At 59.8% G+C, this 20,558-nt stretch overlaps 1 protein-coding gene across 1 annotated transcript; it reads right to left on the bottom strand.

Annotated features, from left to right (window-relative positions):
• Window positions 1-499: 499 nt before the first annotated feature.
• LOC135874670 (alanine aminotransferase 2-like) lies at window positions 500-19,540 on the bottom strand. The gene is made up of 11 exons (XM_065399566.1): window positions 19,418-19,540; window positions 18,668-18,796; window positions 11,605-11,713; window positions 11,092-11,225; window positions 10,643-10,886; window positions 9,657-9,736; window positions 7,780-7,916; window positions 2,527-2,698; window positions 1,781-1,936; window positions 1,409-1,521; window positions 500-590 (listed from the first exon to the last, which is right to left on the bottom strand). Exons 1-11 carry the CDS (start codon window positions 19,538-19,540, stop codon window positions 500-502), a joined length of 1,488 nt encoding a protein of 495 aa, XP_065255638.1.
• Window positions 19,541-20,558: the final 1,018 nt, after the last annotated feature.

Genomic DNA, 20,558 nt, shown 5'->3' with positions numbered 1-20,558 from the left:
TAGAGGCGCCCAGGGGGTGGTATGTAATTGTCCCAGGTCACTGGGTGGGGGCTCGAGCCGGTTTTGCATTGCGTTATTGAAACAGAACCCCTAGATACAGAACCCGGCCCTTGTTGCTGCCCACTTAGATGGGCAGAAGGGTTACATTTAAAAATCCTTGCTCTTGGGCCTGCAATTTCATGTGCCAGGTCCTTTAATATTCTTGGATGGAGATTATCCGGGCTCCCAATTTAGTCCCATTAAACTGTTTGAGTTTTAATTCCACCTCGGATGTGGTCATTTTGACTTCCGTATCCTTATTCCCTTTAGCCACCCGGCCCCTACCTGTGAGCTCTTCATTACCATTATTAAAAACTCAGGCACAGTATTTGTTTAGGAGTTGTGCCATGCCTAGATTATCTTTCATCTCCACCCCAGAGGCCTCTGCTGGTTGATCTTGTAATGTGATTAACTCCATTTCTTCATTGGGCAAAGACATCCTACATCGCCCACCCACTCTTCAGGAATATCGCTGCTGGAACTGGGAGTGGAAGTCTGCGACGGTTTGTAAAACAATCCTCAGCGTCTCCACTCGGGGCAGCAGCGTCACCCTGGCAGGGGAAGGGAAGGTCACTGAGAAGATGCTGGGCTGATCCCTCGCTCCTGCCTGGGCTGGGGGTTCTTCCCTGAGCAACCCTCTGAAGAGAAGGGCTGAGACCCTTGGCGCTGGGCCACTGAACCCTCAGCTGGCAGAGCTCTGGGACTCTGCTGTAGGGGGCACGGCTACCCTGGCCCTAGATGCAGATGGGCGGCTGGTCCCTGCCGGTGCTCCTCCATCGCTCATGGCCCCAGTGCAGGGATACAGGAGGGCTCAGCTCTGCAGGAGCCTGCGGCCCAGGGCCTGATTCATGGGGAAAGCCTGATTATGAAAAGGATCATGTTGTGGGTGTGATGAGGGGTCTTTACCCTTTCCTGGCTGTAGGCACCAGGCAAGGGGTGAGGCCAGCCTGAGCTCATTCATAACCCATCACCAAACCCCCAAACCATCACTGATCCTGACCCGTCACCCAACGCCTGTCACCCATCTTGACCCATCTCTGACGCTGACCCCATCACCCAACACTGCCTTGTCACCCATCACCCAACTCATCACGGACCCTGACCCAATCTCCCCACCCCACCTTCTCATCCATCCCTACGCATCCATCACCCAACCCCTGACCCATCTCTGACCCTGACCCCATCACCCAACCCCACCTTCTCACCCATCCCCACGCCTCCATCACCAAACGCCACCCATCACTGAACCTGACCCCATCACCCGTCACTGAACCCCACCCTGTCACCCTAATCAAACCCCACCCGTCCTCTGTCACCTGCCCCAACCCCGTCTCCTGTCACTGAAATGGAACTCCTCGTCCTGCGGTACCTGACGTGGTGGGTGCCCCGGCGCTGCCCGAAGGTGCTCCCTGGGGCCAGTACGATCCCCGTCGCCTCCAGCAGCTTCTGACAGAAGAAGAAATCAGGCTCCAGACCGAGGGCCTAGGAGGAAAAAAGGGCATCAGGAGAGTCACTCCTCACGCTCTTGGCCGGTCTGGGCCTGCCTGCTCCCCCACACACCACTGGGCTGCTCCGTGCCCGGCTCTCCCCTGACCCTGCTCCCCCACCCCCAGGCTGCTCCATGCCTGGCTCTCCCCTGGCCCTGCTCCCTCACCCCCCCCCAGGCTGCTCCGTGCCCGGCTCTCCCCTGGCCCTGCTCCCCCAGCCCCCAGGCTGCTCCGTCATCGTGCCCGGCTCTCACCTGGGCCTCCTGCTCAGCCCTGGCTGGGATCTGGATCCTGGGGAAGGAGTACATGGCGCCCTGCACGGGGTTACAGCGGATCCCGGGCACCTGGCTGAAGATCTCCTGGGTCAGCTGCGCTTTGTGGGCCAGGTCGCTCAGCACTGCCTGCTTCTCCTGGGAGCCGAGAGAGAGAGAACCACAGTGCTGAGTGCAGGAGGTAGGTGTTCTCCTCTGGGAATAGAACCCAGGCGTCCTGCTCCTTGCTCTAACCACTAGACTCCTCTCCCGCGTAGAGAGAGGAGTAGAACCCGGAGCCCTGACTGTCAGACGCTGCTCTAACCACTAGCCTGCAGCCTCGAGCTGTGCCCGCCCCCAGCTGCTCTTTCACCGACACCTGCCGAGGCCAAGCATTGTCTGATGAGCTCAGCTCAGCAGCAGAGGAGACTGTTTCCTCCTGAGCTGGGCACCACTCTGACGTCCCTTGAGCCACCCTGACTCTGCCACACCCCAGCTGTTGGCTGTTCCCAGCGCCATGCACTCTTCCTTCTTCACCATGCCCTGGAGCCACCTGTGCCCTCCCCCCTTACCTGTGCTCTGGACCTGCCCATGGCATGTTCTGCCTAGCGTCTCTGCCTCTCCCCCTGCACCCAGGTGCTGCATCCCCAGTCCCTGACCAGCCTGCTCGCCTTTCCCTGCTCCCTGCAGCTGTGTCCCTCCCCACTCCCCCAGCCCTCCCGCCCTGCCATGCGGCATGCAGCACCCACTGCCATGAAGGTCCGGCAGGAGGGCTCCCCAGGCAGTGGCGGCTCCATCAGGGCATCCAGCAGGACCTGGCCCAGGATCAGGGGGTAGACGGACATTCCCCAGGAGCAGAAGCATTTCATGATTGCTGGGTCGATGTTCACAAGCTCAAAGAAGCCGGCCCGGAAACCGCCCCTGCCAGAGCAGAGAAGAGGTAAGCTCCAGGGGCCATGCCCAGCCCTGCACCCCACTCACCGAGCGTCAGAGCCCTGGGGCACAGCTGGGGGTCTCCTGGATAGAGGGGGCTGGACTGGCCAGGGCTCTTCTACCTCTATTCGGCATTGGTGAGGCCTCATCTGGAGTACTGTGTCCAGTTTTGGGCCCCACACTACAAGAAGGATGTGGAAAAATTGGAAAGACTCCAGCGGAGGGCAACAAAAATGATTAGGGGGCTGGAGCACATGACTTATGAGGAGAGGCTGAGGGAACTGGGATTGTTTAGTCTCCAGAAGAGAAGAATGAGGAGGGATTTGACAGCTGCTTTCAACTACCTGAAGGGGGGGTTCCAAAGAGGATGGATCTAGACTGTTCTCAGTGGTGGCAGATGACAGAACAAGGAGTAATGGTCTCAAGTTGCAGTGGGGGAGATTTAGGTTGGATATTAGGAAAAACTTTTTCACCAGGAGGATGGTGAAGCACTGGAATGGGTTACCTAGAGAGGTGGTGGAATCTCCTTCCTTAGAGGTTTTTAAGGTCAGGCTTGACAAAGCCCTGGCTGGGATGATTTAGTTGGGGATTGGTCCTGCTTTGAGCAGGGGGTGGGACTAGATGACCTCCTGAGGTCCCTTCCAACCCTCATATTCTATGATTCCTCTTTATCTGTTAGGACAAGGTCTAATAATTCCCCCCGTTGGCTGCAACACTTTTTGAGTTAGGAAATTGTCATCTATAATGTTTAGAAATTCCAAGGATGTTTTAGTACTGGCAGCATGAGACCTCCAGCATGTCACTCAGATTGAAGTCCCCCATGATCACGCACCTTTCCCCCCCTACATTATAGATGGATGGGTAAGGAGCAGGTCATCCTGTTCCCTAGTGTGATTTGATGGCATGTAGCAGACACCAGCTAGTATCCCATCTTGTGCATTATCTGTTAGGCCATTGATCCATAATCATTCAAGATCATTTTCTTCTGAGTTAACCATGACTCACAAACAGATCGTGCCATTTTTGACATGCAGTACCACTCCCCCTTCCCGTTGGCCCACTTGTGCTTTCCTAAATAGCTTATAACCATCGACTTTAACAGTCCAGGCATGGGAATCAGCCCAGCAGGTTTCAGGAATACCAACTCGATCACTTTTACACTCATCAATGAGCAAGTCCAGTTCCTCGTCTCTCACCCAGGCTCCTAGCATTGGTGTAGAGGCAATTCAAGAATTTCTTCTCTTCGTGTCCTTTGGCTCCTTGATTCATTCTATTCTCAACATCGCGATTTTGTGTTGAGCGCTCCAAGCTTCCCTATTTTTACCTTCCCCTTTTGCTATTAGTTTAACCCCTTCCTGACCACTCCAGCCAGCCTGTTCCTGAGGAGGTTGGTCTCCCTTCTACTGAAGGGGAGGCCATCCAACCTATACAGCCCCCTCTCCCCATGGAAGGTGGACCAGTGCTCCACAAAACCAAAGCCCTCCACCCTACACCACTTACCTAGCCAGAGATTCACGGCCAGAATCTTTTGCCTTCAGTCTTCCTTTGCTTGTGGGACAGGAAGGATCTCAGAGATGGCTTGGACATTCTTCTTCTTCAGCATGCCTCTGAGTGTCCTAAGGTCATTTACTCTCCGTGAGCTATCATTAGTGCCGATGTGAACCATCACCAGTGGATCCTTGCCCATTGCCTTCAGAAGCCGAGCCAGTCTTGGCTTCGGGAAGGCAGCACACCATCCTGTTGTCTGCTTGTCCCTTGCAGAATGTTCTTTCGATTCTTCTGAGTATTGAATCCCCAACAAGGATCATCTGTCTTCCTTGGATGGTTGGAGAACTCTTCATGATTAAGCTTGATTTTCTTACAGGTTGGACCAAGCTGCCATCCACATGTGACCCATACACCTCTCCGTTCCCCTAGACCTGCTGGGTCTGGAGAGTTTCCACACTGAGGCCCTGGTATCCATTTGAAATGTCTGGCTGTGTGGAATTCCTCCCGCTTCTCTTCTGTCTGGGGCCACAGTCTGTCTAGTCTCATCTGTCTCCAGCCGTGTAGAATGCTGCCATGACCTCCTGCCTCTGGTGGTTACCAAGAGCCAAGCCTCCTCTCTCACTCCCTCTCCTACCAATTCCTTTGTGGTCAGCTCCAATCTCCCTTGAACCTGGGGTACTGGTGTTCCCTGAACCTGGTTGTCTAGGAACTCCTCAGCTTCTCAGGTTCTTAGTAGTGTCTCAACTTGCCCTTCCAGTCCAAGAATCTTTTCTTCCAGCACAGCCACCAAGGTGCACCTCATGCACAGAAAATCCCTCCTGGCCTCAGGCCGGAGAGAGAACATGGCACATCCAAGGCAGGTGTTCCATCCCTTCCCTCGCTGGCCATCTCCATTTCACACGTCATGCTGAACCAGGAAGGAAAGCCTCCCATGCTCCCTTTAACACCCCCTGTCTGCTGCCTCTGTGGCTCCCAAGTCTGCCCAGCAAGTGACTTTTTATACCAAGTCTTCCCGGCTCAGCTCCGCCCACCCCACCAGGGAGCGATTTACATCAAATAGCTGGGCTGATCACAGCTCCAAGGATTGGGAGCTCCACAGGCAGTTGCTTTGAGCTGTCACTTGTAGTAAGAGGAGGCCCTGAGATATAAACCCTTATCAGAGGCCCAATATGAGGCCTGAGGCCTGAACTAAAGTAATGGGCAAGACTTTGCTAACATAAAGCAAAGTTAAGCTGTGAGCCAGAGGCAGGCCCTGCTCACAGAAGCTGGCAGGAAAAGGGCTGATGTTGCATAAATATATATTCACCTAGCAAAGTTAAAGTATAAACATGGTACCAAAACACACTATACTGGAACATTCCACAGATAACATGGAACAGGAGTGTTGTCAGATGCTACCGGTGTGGTGCTCTGCTTTCTTCAATGCTGATATCACTCGGCTGCGTGCGTATGTTCCCTCTGTGTGCTGCCCCAGCTCTGCGCAGATAGCTGACACAGCAGACCCGAAGAGGACCCCCAATAACCACAGAGTCTAGTAAGATGCAAAGTCACGTCGACTAGGTTTATTGCGACCTTGGACACAATGGCAGTTCCCCGTAGATTACTTAGTCTACCGGGCATACTACGAGAAAGTGCCTCTTGGCAATGGACCCGGCTCAGTCAGTGGCGAGACTTTCCACTCACTGCCCCCTCGGCCGGACAAAGACACCACCCCAGGGATACATTCTTATACACAGGTACAAACAAGTTACACATCACTCCTGACGTATTGAGGTGCAACCCCTCTATGTAGCAAGGTGCCGCCTCTTACCTTGTACAGATTGGTTCGATCAAAACAACTCTGTCCATCATTTTACCCTTTTGCCCCTGTCATTGGGATGGGTCGGCCTGTTCCATGTTATCTGTGGAATATTCCAGTATAGTGTGTTTTGGTACCATGTTTATACTTTAACTTTGCTAGGTGAATATATATTTATGCAACATCAGCCCTTTTCCTGCCAGCTTCTGTGAGCAGGGCCTGCCTCTGGCTCACAGCTTAACTTTGCTTTATGTTAGCAAAGTCTTGACCATTACTTTAGTTCAGGCCTCAGGCCTCATATTGGGCCTCTGATAAGGGTTTATATCTCAGGGCCTCCTCTTACTACATTCCCCCACTTTTTGTCTTTTTATGGGGAGGATGTTTACCCATCGTCCCGGAAAAGCATAATGCATGGACTAAAGATAACTCAGTGGGCTAAACACTGTTATGTGGTTATCTTATTTTACCATCCATACACTTATGCCCCATCTGTCTTTTTAGTCTGCACATTCCCACGTACGACTGATAGACAGATTTTATTATTCAATTATTTTTTAGTCCCTTATGGTGGGCCTGGGAATGTTAGGCCCGGGACCATGACTGAGGAATGTAGTATTATGATTGAGCCTTAGAGGCACTCCCAAATAAAATGTAGTAAGAGGAGGCCCTGAGATATAAACCCTTATCAGAGGCCCAGTATGAGGCCTGAGGCCTGAGGCCTGAATTAAAGTAATGGTCAAGACTTTGCTAACATAAAGCAAGTTAAGCTATGAGCCAGAGGCAGGCCCTGCTCACAGAAGCTGGCAGGAAAAGGGCTGATGTTGCATAAATATATATTCACCTAGCAAAGTTAAAGTATAAACATGGTACCAAAACACACTATACTGTTATCTGTGGAATGTTCCAGTATAGTGTGTTTTGGTACCATGTTTATACTTTAACTTTGCTAGGTGAATATATATTTATGCAACATCAGCCCTTTTCCTGCCAGCTTCTGTGAGCAGGGCCTGCCTCTGGCTCACAGCTTAACTTTGCTTTATGTTAGCAAAGTCTTGACCATTACTTTAGTTCAGGCCTCAGGCCTCATATTGGGCCTCTGATAAGGGTTTATATCTCAGGGCCTCCTCTTACTACATTACTGTTCAAGCCTCTGTACCTAGGGTATCTGCAACTCCCCACCCCATGTGGCTGAGTGTTCTTGGGACCCCCCCAGGGCTGGCACCTACACGAATCATAGAATATCAGCGTTGGAAGGGACCTCAGGAGGTCATCTAGTCCAACCCCCTGCTCAAAGCAGGACCAATCCTCAACTAAATCAAGATCAAATGCCCAACATGGGGTTTGAACCCACGACCCTGAGATTACGGTGTTTGCCTGTGAGTTGCGGTACACCTGGCACCCTAGAGGTCTGGGGCACGCCAGCACTGACAGCCAGAACAATTACAACTGCATCACTGGCTCTGCCCCAGATGGCACTTGTCCCTGACTGGTTTTGCAATCTGTGTCCCTGAGCTGACCATGACGGGGGAGCCTACTCCCTCACTGGCATCACCAACCTGCCCTCCCAGCTGGCATCGCAGTCCATATGCCAAAGAAAGGCCAATGATTTTGTATGTGCTGGGGCAGGAACTACCCATACCCTTGTAATCCTGGGGGTGGCACCAGGGTGAAGGGGCACATGAACCCCATAATCTCAGAGTGGGGTCAGGAAGGACCCACCATCTGGAGCATCCACAGGGGGAGAAGGGGCATTTCCAGGCCTGGCAGCAGGGGGTGCACTCACTCTGCGGCGAAGCCCTTGGAGACGGAGTAGAAGGAGATTAGCTGCACCGCGCTGGAGACTGCGGGGCCCAGCTCACACAGAACCCGCTTAAAGGAGAGGAAGGGGGAGTCCGGGGTGAACACACAGTCCTGGTGAACCTGCCGGGACAGAGAGGAGGATCAGGCTGACGCCTGAGGGGAGGGGGAGGAGCCCAGCGTGCTGCCCACCAAGGGTGGTGTCAGGTCTGAGGCCTTTGTCTGCAGCCATGTTAGGACAGCAGCAGCCATGAGCCAAGAAGCAGAAAGTCACATTCCCGCATTCCATCTAAACCATATCAAAACAATGGCCTACCATAGTGTGGGCAAATTGGAGAGAGTCCAGCGGAGGGCAACGAACATGATTAGGGGGCTGGCGCACATGACTTGTGAAGGGGAGGCTGAGGGAACTGGGGTTATTTAGTCTGAAGAAGAGAAGAGTGAGGGGGGATTTGATAGCTGCTTCCAACTACCTGAAGGGGGGTTCCAAAGAGGATGGAGCTCGGCTGTTCTCAGTGGTGGCAGATGGCAGAACAAGGAGCGAATGTTCTCAAGTGGCAGTGGGGGAGGTTTAGGTTGGATATAAGGAAACACTATTTCACTAGGAGGGTGGTGAAGCACTGGAATGGGTTACCTAGGGAAGTGGTGGAATCTCCATCCTTAGAGGTTTTTAAGGTCAGGCTTGACAAAGCCCTGGCTGGGATGATTTAGTTGGGGTTGGTCCTGCTTTGAGCAGGGAGTGGGACTAGATGACCTCCTGAGATCCCTTCCAACCCTGATATTCTATGATTCTTTGATATCAGGCTGTTCAGAAAGTGCCCCTCCTAACAGTACCCACCGCCACCAGATAAGCAAGGAATCTCTTAAGTCGATGTTAAAAGAAAACTTTGTTTGACAGCATTCTGTCTGGCAAGGACTCACTCCTCAACAGCTGTGGGTGTGAAATCTATACTTCTTTATTTTTTTGGTTTTATGGGCCCCACTTCTCTAGTGTTTATCTGTATGGTCTCTGTCTGGTTCTTTGATTGCTCTTGTCTGTTGTATAACTAATTTTGCAAGGTGTAAATCAACTAATATGGTGGGGTATGATTGGTTAAAGAGCTGTTTCGTAATGGGCTACGATTGGTCAAAGAATTATTTTGTAATATTTTAGTTACATGATTGATTAAGGTGCACCTAAGCAGGACTCTGGTTTCACTATAGAAACTGGGGTCCAAAAGGAAGTTCTTCAGAACCAACTCCAGGACACAACCCCAAGCCAATCACACCGGGCAGAAACTGGAGTCCCCGGGTGACCTGATCCAGACTGGCCAGCAGCAAAAGTTCATCTGTCTCATTGGGAGTGGTGAGCACTGTGTGCTTAACGTGTGCATTCTGTTTTGGTGATTGTTAATAAACAGAGGTTAAGGCTATTACTGTGTAAGGCTCTTTCACTGGGAAAAGATCCTGAAAACCCACAGAAGAGTACGCCCTGAGCCCTAGGCAGGGCCGTCCCTAGCGGGGTGCGGGGTCCGGGATGGAAGTGACGGATTCGTCTCTTCCGGGACCGACCACACCGGCCAATCGGCCCCGCAAAGCACAGCGCCCGGAGCGGTTGCCCTGATTTGCCCTACCCAAGGGACGGCTCTGGCCCTAGGAGCTGGGAACGGGTGGGTGCCCTGGCGTGTGCGGGTAACAATGGAGAGGGGTCAGGCTGCTTCCTGGGGATGGACGGCAGGGCAGGGTGCTGAACACCAGCTCCTCCTGTTGAACCCCCCCACATGCAGCCAGTGGCTAAGGGCTGCTCTCCCAGCTCCCCGCCCCCACCCGGTGCTGCGTTCCCTCCCCAAGGCTACCGGATACCGGGGGCGGCCGGGCACCCACCTCATCCGCCAGCAGGAGCAGCCTCTCCTGGGCAGCCAGCTGAAGAACGTCCTGGATGTGCCTCCTGCTCAACACGTGGCCTGCGGGCACAAGCAGAGTGGGTGCGGGGCCTCCGGGTCCCTTTGATCCTGGCCTCGTCACACAGTGACCCGGGAGGGGGCCGAGATCCAGGAGCCCCCTGGCAGAGGGTGGGGTCGCCCGGTCTGCCAAGGCCGAAACGGAGTCAGGTGTGGAGCCATCCTGCCAGCCTGGCCTGGCTGCTCCCGTCCCGATCATTCCAGCCAACGCCACGTGCTGAGAACTCCTTCTGCCTCTCAGGTGCCAGCCGGGGCCCTGCCGCCCAGTTCCCCCTGCCAGCCGGGGCTGCTGCCACCCGCTTCCCCTGCCAGCCAGGGCCCCTGCCCCCCGGCCCTCCTGCCAGCCAGGGCCCCTGCCCCCCGGTCCTCCTGCCAGCCAGGGCCCCTGCCCCCCGGCCCTCCTGCCAGCCAGCAGGGTGTGTTGCTGGTGCTGGGTGCTGAGTCTCCCTCCCCTGCCCCACAAAGCTTTTACAACCATTTCTTGCCCCTCTGTCTTCTGGCTGATACGTCACCTGGGCAAGGCAGGCCGGGGAACGGGGTCTCCTCTGTGCCAAGGGCCTGTGTCGGAGGCAGCAGCTGTGTCCTGTTCTCCTAGCTCTGTCCTGCCCCAGAGAGCCTCTGTGCATTGACTGCCCTGGGCACGTCCCCGGCTGTGATCTCCTGCCCCGTGCTCCTGGCCCTGACCCCACTGGGCTCTCCTCCTGGGCGGGGCAGTGCTGGGTGAGCCAGGGCCCTGGCGTCTGGGTGCCATGGTGCAGCAGTTACGGGAAGAGCCCAGCAGATCCCCCCGGGTGCGTTCCCTGCGGGGCCCACGGCAGGGTCAGCCGCCTGCTCCCCAGCAGCTCGGGGCACGCTGGAGGAGAGCTGATGAGGACGGGGTTGGGCAGGGGGCCGCTCGCTCCGACTCACCCGTCGGGTATCCGGGGTTGATGACGCAGAGCACTTTGGGGGTGCAGTGTCCCCTGGCTTGGCTGAGCACCCGCCTGATCTCCCCAACGTCCAGGGCCCAGTCGCCCTCCTCGTCCAGGTGGTACTGCACCCCGACGGCACCGGCCAGTGCTACGGCGTCCGCAAAGAGAGGGTGCCCGGGCACCGGCAGCAGCACGCCCGCCCTCCTGGGGTCCTGCTCATTGACCACCAGGGAGAGGAAGTCCTGGAGGAGGAAGAGAGAGCACAGGCTGCTCCAGGCTCACGCGACACCGCTGGGGCGAGGGAGGACAAGGGCTGGCAGGCTAAGGGTTAATGACACCTGGACCAGCATCAGCGGGCACAGGGGCTGGGGAGGCTGCCCGGCCGGCGGGGCTGGCTGGTCCAAGTCCCCACTCCCCCAAGCTGGATCTGGTTCACGCTGGACTCACCACTATGGCCGTGGTGATGCCCCCGCACGTGACGATGTTCCTGGGATCACAGCGGATGCCCCCGTCTCTCCTCTCTAGGTAGCGGGCCACCCTCTGGGGGACAGCGGTGGTGACGTACTCCATGTTATACGCCCCTTAGGAGAAGGACCCAGCCCAGCGTCAGGGACAGACTCTGCCGCTTAACTGCAAAGAGCAAGGACCCTCCCTCTCCTTCTGCCTCCAGAACCAGGGGCAGTCAGCCAGTCAGTCCTGGCAGAGCCCCCCACTCTGTGCCACGCAGCCCCCACCACCGCCACAGGCAAAATTCACTGGATCAGCCATGGGGAAGGCCCCCCACTCAATGGGCCAGTGGGGAACGCAGACGGGGCCCAGTCCACTGCCTCCCCCACCCCACAGCTGGCACTAATGGCCCCTCTCTCTGAAGGTTTCAGCAGCGACTCCAGGGAGCGGCTGGGCCCGGACCCAGCTCCCAGGGCGAGGTCTATCCCGATGGAGGCTGCAGTGCTCAGGTACCGGCACTGGAGCTGTGCAGCTCCTGCAGGATGCGGCTGGCTCGCTGCTTGGCGTCCCGTGGCATGGAGTCGGCATGCAGCAGCTCTGGGTAAGCGCAGATGGCAGCCACCTATAACAGCGTAGCCCAGAGACAGACAGCGCACGGGGTGGAACAGAGTGAAGGTGATTGACAGCCCAGTGCCCCAATAGCCAACCCCAGCTGAGTGCCCTTTGGAAAACACCCCTTTCCCTGCATTCAGCCCCCAGCCCTCCCAAGCAGCTGCCCCCTGCAATCAGGGGCGGATCAGCCAGCAAGGGAGGGTGGGACATTCAACCCTTAGACCGGACCCAGCTCCCTGCTACTCCCCCCCCCCGAAAGGTGCCCCATTCCTCCCCTCCCCCATGGTGAGGTTATCCGGGCACCCCCAGCTGGGGGCTGGGAAACCTCTGCCGTGGCAGAGCATTACGTGGGGAGGGCTGGGAATGGTCTGTCGGATCTTTAGGACTGAAGCAGGGCAGGGCTGCACGCGACAGGGATTTGCTCCCCAGTGGCTAAGGGTTAAAATGCTCCTGGGCAAAGCTCCTGGGTGGGGGGGGTCACGTGAGGTAAGCGTCTGGGCTGGTACCAGTGGGTCATTCGGGCCTGGCTAGGACCAGCTCCCGCCAGCGCCGGTCCGGGAAAGCCAATGGGGGCCTGGGCCAGGAGGGACGCGATTCCCCCACCTGACTGCAGGACCAGACAGAGACGGTGCCGAACCGGAGTGACAGCAGCTTGGCGAGGTGGAGCCCTTCACCGGCTCGCTGCTGACCTAAGGACTTCCGAGCCCGGGGGCCCCGTGGCTAATACATCCTGCTCTGTTCGGGGGGGTCGCTGCAAACCCTGGCTGGCGTGCATCAGTCCCTGGCCCCCCACGGGGGAGCGATGCAGCGCCTGGCCTGTTGTAGGGCGCCAGGGGATGCCCGAGCTGCGGCCAGCTCCGGGACAGCTAACCTTACGCCCTCCCTGCTCCGAGGACAGCACAGCAGGGGAGCGTGCCCTGCCGAGGGGCTCCGTGCACGGCTGGATGGGGGTGACCTTCGGCTAGTATCCCGCTAGGCATAGGGCAGCGGCTGGCCGGATTGGCCCCATGGCTTTGCCCCAGTCGAGATCACTAGCCATCCCAACTCCTGCCCAGAGCACCCACAGCGCAGCGCCGGCTGTAAAGCCACACAGCCCCTCGCCCTGTGGCGCGTGAGCGCCGCCCAGTGGCCAGAGTAGGGAGTCCAAGGGAGGGTTTGCTCAGGCTATGACAGGGGCGGGGAAACTTTTAGGCCTGAGGGCCGCATCAGGTTTCCAAAATTGTATGGAGGGCCCGTTAGGGAAGGCTGTGCCTCCCCAAACAGCCAGGCGTGGCCGGGCCCCCGCCCCCTATCCAACCCCCCCCGCGTCTCACACCCTGACAGCCCCCCCCCGGGACTCCTGTCCCATCCAACCCCTCCCTTCCCCTGTCCCCTGACCGCCCCGCCCCTTCCAACCCCTCCTCTCCTTCCTGACTTCCCCATCCAACCACCTCTTCTCCTTGACCCTGACTGCCCCCTGCCACCCCATCCAACCCCCCCTCCTTCCTGACTGCCCCCCGGGACCCCTGCCCCATCCAACTGCCCCTTCTCCCTGTCCCCTGACTGCCCCGACCCCTATCCACACCCCACCCCCTGACCACCACCCCGAACTCCCCTGCCCTCTATCCAACCCTCCCGCTCCCTGCTAGGGTTACCATATTTCAATAGTGCAAAAAGAGGACACTCCACGGGACCCCGCCCCTGCCCCAACTCCGCCCCTTCCCCGCTCCCGGCCCCGCCCCAACTCCGCCCCTTCCCCACCCCAACTCCACCCCCTCCCCTGAGCACCCCACATTCCCCCTCCTCCCTCCCGCCCCCCGGCTGCTGCTGCGCTGGGGAAGTTGCTTCGGCCCCTGCCGCGGTGGAGAGCGGCGGGAGCCGGAAAAGTTGGAGCCCGGGGAGGAGGCGGTCCCCTTACCATGCCTCCCTATTTTCCCGGACATGTTCTGCTTTTTGGAAATTCCTCCCGGACGGGGATTTGAGGACCAAAAAGCCGGACATGTCTGGGAAAATCCGGACGTATGGTAACCCTACCTCTGACACTCACCTCTCCCTCCACTGGAGGGACTCCCCTGTCCATACCTGTCCTGGGGCCTTCCTTTAAAGGGGCATCCCCATATCAGCGGGGTCTACTTGGAAAAGATAATATTTACTCCCTTGTGTGGCTGAGCTGGGCTGTGACAATCCAACCCATCATGAGTACTGTGAGAAATGGGGCACAACACTAACCAAGGCAGTGTCATTTCAGGGACTGTATGGGCCTCGAAGTTCAAACAAACAAGCTATATAAAGTCCTTTTCTTTACTGGGAAACCAAATGGAAATTTTTCTAGAAGGGTATTTTTAGAAATCTCAGTATAATGACAAATTTCAAGCTCAGTTAAATAACTTTTTTGTGAAATGATGCAGAGCACAATTAGTACAGAGACATGAATAGTGAGAGATCCAAGCTGGTTTGCGTGATATTGTGTAAAAATGTGTGTAACTTTGATATAGAAGGCCTTGCCAAACTAATTATCGAAGCATATGCAACCATCATCGTAGACAGTGACTTGTTTATACTGCTCTATATACTATACCAGTGTTTCTCAATCTGGAAGTCGTGATTTATTTGATAATTTATATGGTAAAAATGAGAAAATAAGCAATTTTTCAGTAATACTGTGCTGTGATACTTGTATTTTTATGTCTGATTTTGTAAGCAAGTAGTTTTTTAAGTGAGGGGTACTCAAGACAAATCAGCCTCCTGAAGGAGGTACAGTAGTCTGGAAACATTGACAACCACTGCTCTAATTGACCTGGATCAAGAATGTCTTTGTTTTACTTTCTATTTCTATAGTAAGGCTATTGGGATCTCGGCATTAAAATACAGTCTCAGAAGGATTTTTTGAATCATGTTTTTAAGAAATTTCATAAATGGACCACTGCACTTCCCCCAAATTAATGAGTCTGATGTTTCATTTTTTAAGACCAAAGGTCCCTGCATCTTCCAAGTATTAGAGTGAGTTGTTTTCCAGAAACCCAAAGATGGAAGTTCATTAGCAATCTATTTGTGTGTAATACATTTTATAGTAACAAATCAAAAGGAAGTCACAACTGGTCTAGTCAAATTTGCTTCCTGCCCTCTAGTCAGGGACATATCTCCCTGCTGTCAACATCAGAGGGGTAGCCGTGTTAGTCTGAATCTGTAAAAAGCAACAGAGGGTCCTGTGGCACCTTTAAGACTAACAGAAGTATTGGGAGCCAGGGCCGGCTCTGGCTTTTTTGCCGCCCCAGGCAAAAAAGCCTCCGGCCGCCGCCCCCCCCCCCCCCGCGGGGGCTCCGCTCTCCCCCCGGCGGCCGGGGGCAAGGCGCGGGGGGGGGGGCGGCCGGAGCCCTGGGAGGAGGGCGGCGAGCCCCGGCGGGGGCTCGGCTCTCCCCCCCGGCGGCCAGAGCGCCGGGGGCAGGGCGGCGAGCCCCGGTGGGGGCTCGGCTCTCCCCCCGGCAGCCAGAGCGCCGGGGGCAGGGCGGCGAGCCCCGGTGGGGGCTCGGCTCTCCCCCCGGCAGCCGGGCGGAGGGCGCGGGGGCGGCCAGAGTGCCGGGGGGAGGGCGGCGAGCCCGGCTGTGGCCCCACTCTCCCCGGCGGCCCGAGCGCCGCGCCGCCCCCCTCCAGGTGCCGCCCCAAGCACCAGCTTGGTTGCCTGGTTCCTGGAGCCGGCCCTGTTGGGAGCATAAGCTTTCGTGGGTAAGAACCTCACTTCTTCAGATGCAAGACTTAGTCTTAAAGGTGCCACAGGACCCTCTGTTGCTTTTTGCTGTCAACAGTTCTCTCCGGAAACAGCAAAAGAAAGATCCCAGATCAATCTATGAAACTGAAAAGGGTATTCCCAGAAACACTGAGAAAATGAATGCCAAGGGCTTTTGTTACACTTTACCAGGGAGATCAGGAGTGAATGCACCAAACCGAAAACTCACTGCTGTGGAAATAAACACTCAGGGCTAGACTCTGCTTGGAGCCAGTGCCTCACAGCAGGGCCGGCTCTGGCTTTTTTGCCGCCCCAGGCAAAAAAGCCTCCGGCCGCCCCCCCCTCCCCCCGCGGGGGGGGGGGCGGAGCCCAGGGGGGGGCGGCGAGCCCCGGCGGGGGCTCCGCTCTCCCGCTGGGGGGAGGGCAGCCGAAGCCCCGGGGCCAGGGTGGCGAGCCCCGGCGGCTGGGGGCAGGGTGCCGGGGGGGGGCAGGGCGCCGGGGGGGGGGGAGGGCGGCGAGCCCCGGCGGGGGCTCCGCTCTCCCCCCGGCGGCCGGGGGCAGGGCACCAGGGGGGAGGGCGGCGAGCGCCGCCGAGGGCTCCGCTCTCCCCCCGGCGGCCGGTGGGAGGGCGCCGGAGGGGAGGGCAGCCGGAGCCCTGGGAGGAGGGCGGCGAGTCCCGGCGGGGGCTCGGCTCTTCCCCCCCCCCCGTGGCCAGAGCGCCGGGGGCAGGGCGGCGAGCCCCAGCGGGGGCAGGGCGGCCGGAGCCCTGGGAGGAGGGCGGCGAGTCCCGGCGGGGGCTCGGCTCTCCCCCCCCCCCGCGGCCAGAGCGCCGGGGGCAGGGCGGCGAGCCCCAGTGGGGGCAGGGCGGCGAGCCCCGGCGGGGGCTCGGCTCTCCCCCCGGCGGTCAGAGCGCAGGGCGGCGAGCCCCAGCAGGTGCTCGCCGCTCTCCCCCCGGCAGCCGGGGGGAGGGCGCAGGGGGGAGGGCGGCCAGAGCGCCGGGGGGAGGGCGGCGAGCCCGGCTGTGGCCCCGCTCTCCCCGGCAGCCCGAGCGCCGCGCCGCCCCCCTCCAGGTGCCGCCCCAAGCACCAGCTTGGTTGCCTGGTGCCTGGAGCCGGCCCTGCCTCACAGAGCTGGGGAAAGGAGGCAAGACCGTGGCTGGCAGTGCAGGAGAGAGTAAGGTGCATCACTGGCCTCCCCTCTGCGCTGCTATGGGGCCGAGCACCCCCCTCACCGGGCCCCCCAGGTGGGGGGAGAGGTGACACCCCCACGTGCCCCAGGCCGGGCTGAGCCACGGTGGGGTCCCTGTCCCTTTAAGAGCGGGGCTGGGCTGAGCCGAGCCGGCGGGGGTGGCTCCGCTCCCCGCTGCAGGCTGATGCCGGAGCCTGGGCTGAGAGCCAGGCTCGTCTCCTGCACCAGCTCCGGCTCCCCCAGTCCCGGCCGCCGCACGGTAGGGGCGGGTTGCATGAGGCAGGGCAGGACCCGGTGGGGCCGAGGGCTGAACAGGCCCGGCAGGGCGGTGCGGGGGCTGCTGGAGGGGGAAGCTGGGGAAGGGGTGGCACGGCCTCAACCCCCTGGGGCTGCCTGCCCCGCGGAGGAGGCAGAGGGGCGCAAGCCGCAGCAGGACCCCAGCCCCGCGGGGGAGGGGATCTGGGGCCAGCCCAGGGAGGCAGGAGCAGCCCCGGGGGTGCTGGGCGCGTGCAGGGCAGAGCCCCGGGAGAGCCCCAGCCCCGCGGCGGGCGAGGGGAGCCCCAGGCAGGGGGAGCCGGGCCGCCCGCACCCGCCTCTCGCGGCCGCTCCATGCTGCTCCCGGTACCGCTTTCCGCCGGCGCGGCTGCCCGGTCAGCGCTTTTGGGTCTTTAAATAGCGGGGGGGGGATCCCGGACCTTTTTAGCTTTTGACAAATTCCCCCGGACGGCTATGTAAAGACCCAAAAGCCGGACATGTCGGGGAAACCCGGACGGATGGTAACCCTGCTCCCTGCCCCCTTACCGCGCTGCCTGGAGCCCCAGTGGCTGGGGGGCCACAGCCGCGCCGCCCAGAGCACCAGGACAGGCAGCCGCGCCGCCCGGCTGGAGCCAGCCACGCCACCGCGCAGCGCAGAGCACCGGGTCAGGCCGGGCTCTGCAGCGGCGCTGCCCCAGGAGCTCACAGCCCCGGCACCCAGAGCATTGCGCCGGCGGTGGGGCAAGCTGAGGCTGCGGGGGAGGGACCGGGGGCGAGCCTCTCGGGGCAGGAGCTCAGGGGCCGGGCAGGAGGGTCCCGCGGGCCGGTTGTGGCCCGCCCCCGCCGGACGTAGTTTGCCCACCTCTGGGCTATGAGGATGCCTCTAGTACTGGCCCTTGACTGCTCAAACCAAGCCCCTGAACTGCTGCCCGAGTGGGGTTGCTGTCGAGGACCCAATTAGCCACTAAGGGGTAAACCCCGATGGCCGTGGAGACAGCCAGGGGGCTCTCCTGGCCTCTCTGGTCTCGCAGACAGGAACAGGCACAAGCTGTGGCATTGGGGTCAGGCAGAGGATGGGGGGTCGGGCCCAGGGCTGGGAGTCACGAGATCTGGCTTGAGTCTCCTGCCCTCCCCCCCGCATGTGACTCACGTGGCTCTGGGCTCACTCCCCCTTCCTGCCAGGCCTAGTGCAGGGGGGGAGGAATTGGCACAAGGCCACCACTCAAGCCCGAGTCTGAGGGCAGACTTAGGACTTACACGGAGCTGGGTCTCCGCACGGGGATGACTTTCCCCCCAGGGCTTGTCCCGTGTGTTGGGATCCTCACATGGAAGCTGGCAGAGGAAGGCCAGGGGCATAGAGAGGGGGACGTGTGTGCTGTGGGGTGCTCATGGGGGGGACTCATAAAGACACTCAATGACATGGGTGGTAGCTCATACAGGTAGGGGTAGCTCATGCACAGGGTGACCCTGAGCTCTGCAGCTGGGTGACTGTGGGCCTCAGTTTCCCCTCTTGCCCTTTGCATGACTTGCTATTTCAGCTGGTCTCCCCAGGGCAGGGGCTGCTGGTCGCTGGGTTTGTGCAGCTCCCCGGGGCCCAGGTCCGAGGGCTGCTGGGGTCACCGCATGGCACCGGGGGCAGGGATGGGCAGGAGGCTGCTGTCTGCATTGCAGCTGGGCGGGGGGAACCCGGCAGGGGCTTTCCCGCTGGCTGCTCCCTCCCACACGGGGTGCGGCAGGAAGGGACGTGGGGGGCATCCCAGAGGGTCCTGCTGGTCTCTGCTCTCCCCAGGGGCTGCAGGGGGGATCCTTTCTCCTCACCTGGCGTAGGAAGGTGATGGGTCTTTGGCCTGCAGCGTGGGGGTCCCCCGAGTGGCACCAGATAACCTCCCGGAAGGGCTTCTCCTCTCCCTGGGGCAGAGAGCAAAATGCCCCCACCAAGGGGGGGCTCTGAGCCATCATTAACAGAGCTGGCCCCTCCCTCCCTTCCCCTGGGCACGGGCTCCCCAGCACAGGCTGCATTTGTCCTTCTCCCTGTGGGCAGCTCTGGCACAGGTTGGCTGGCCCACATTCACCCTCGCCCTGCGGCCCCTTTCTGCCAGCCAGGCTGGTGCACTCCCACCACGGGGGGATGTGAGGAGGTGTGACTGGCTCGGGGCAGGGAGCCGGGGGCCGACCCCATGAGCCCTGCAGGGCCGGCCCGGCGACAGGGCAGGGAGCCAGGGACTGGCCCCATGAGCCCTGCAGGGCCGGCCCAGTGACAGGGCAGGGAGCCAGGGGATAGCCCTGCCCAGGTGTGACTGACAGAACCGGTTGCCAAAGCCCATCAGGGCAGGGCTGGGCTGCGGGACGCTCGATGCCCAGGGGCAGTGGCGCTGGCAGTTCCACAGGCCGCCCTCTGGCTGGCCCTGCAGGCAGCAAACAGGCAGTCCAGGAGGCCGGTGCTGGAGCCACTGTTCAGCAGAGACCTGCCCTGCCAGCGCCCACAGCCAGGACCCAGGACACTGCCCCATGCCCTGAGCCCCGGCAGCCCCAGGAATACCCCGAACGCTTTCCCAGAATCCCCCTCACCTGCGCCAGCTGGCGCTGGATTTCCGAGGCCCTCTCCAGCAGGGGCCCCAGCGTGGGGAGCCTGGCGCCTTTGACACACGGATTGACGGAGTCCAGGGTCAGGACCTTCCTCCCCGCCGCCATCCCCCTGCTGGGCTCCGGCGCACAGAGGGGCTGGGAATGCCTGAGCTGCGGCTGGGGGGAAGGTGCCTGGGTCGCTGCAGGGCTGACGAAAGCCCCGCCTGGGGGGGCGGCCCAGGGCTCGATGGTCCAATTCCCCTTCCCTGACCAGAGTCCAAAGGTGGCCCTTTGGGTTACTCGTTAATGAGCCAGAGAGATGCCCTCAGCTCCGGCATTGCTGGGTTTGCCATCAGCGCTGCCCAGGGCAGGGAATTCTGAGCCCCTCAGACGGCCGCTTGTGTCTCCGCACGTTGCCGAGAGGCAGCCGGGGGTGGCAGCCCAAGAGGGCTGGCGGGAGCTCCGAGTCTGCGGCCCCTGGGGCTCGGAACCGCGCCTGCCTCCCCCAGATCACTGCACAGGGCAGGGGCCCCAGGCTTGGCGCTCCAGCTGCCCCCTGCAACTGGCCTGAGCATCCTTCCTGGCCAGGGCCCCCGCAGCATCCCTGATGCTTGTTTAGACCAAGGAGAAGACGCTGCCCCCTTGGGGACACTCGGGGTGTTACAGCTCTAAGGGGCGCTGAGTCCTTGCCCCCGGGCTCTGCTCTGCGCAGAGGGCTTTGCAATGCCCTCCCGTGGGTCTGCTTCCCCTCGGCAAGGGCCGGGCCAGCGCCTGCCTGCCCCGCGGCTGTGACTAGCCCTCCCCTGGGACTGCGTGTCCCAGGCATCCCCCTGCACTAGCGAATGGTGCGTGGCCCCTCGCCAGTTCTGGTGGGGCCGGGCCAGGCTTGGCCAGTGTGGCTCTGACCCAGCTCGGCTCTGCTGGGGCCCACGGGCAGCGGAGGCGCCGTATGTGACTTGGCTAATGCCTGGGATGAGGTGTGTGATCATGGCTCCCTCTAGTGGCCGGCCCCAGCACAGCCGGCTAGTCACTCAGCCAAGGGCTGGAGCTGCAGCCGCCAGTGGTTTGGTGCTGCGTGTCGTGGGTTCAATCCCTGCTGGTGCCCTGCTGCGTCTGGCCAAGGGGCACGTTCCTGCCGAAGGGA

The sequence above is a fragment of the Emys orbicularis genome, chromosome 2 (assembly GCF_028017835.1).
Source record: "Emys orbicularis isolate rEmyOrb1 chromosome 2, rEmyOrb1.hap1, whole genome shotgun sequence".
Lineage (NCBI taxonomy): Eukaryota > Metazoa > Chordata > Testudines > Emydidae > Emys > Emys orbicularis.
This window is presented reverse-complemented; position numbering and strand designations above follow the sequence as displayed.

What these genes read in the sequence shown, in the direction of transcription:
- LOC135874670 (XM_065399566.1), bottom strand. Translation starts at nt 19,540, where the DNA reads ATGGCGGCGGGGAGGAAGGTCCTGACCCTGGACTCCGTCAATCCGTGT. An exon ending in TGCTCCTGCTGGCGGATGAG is followed by an intron (nt 7,917 to 9,656) that starts GTGGGTGCCCGG and finishes CTGTCCCGGCAG; the next exon opens with GTTCACCAGGACTGTGTGTT. An exon ending in CGGGGCACCCACCACGTCAG is followed by an intron (nt 591 to 1,408) that starts GTACCGCAGGAC and finishes TTCCCCTGCCAG; the next exon opens with GGTGACGCTGCTGCCCCGAG.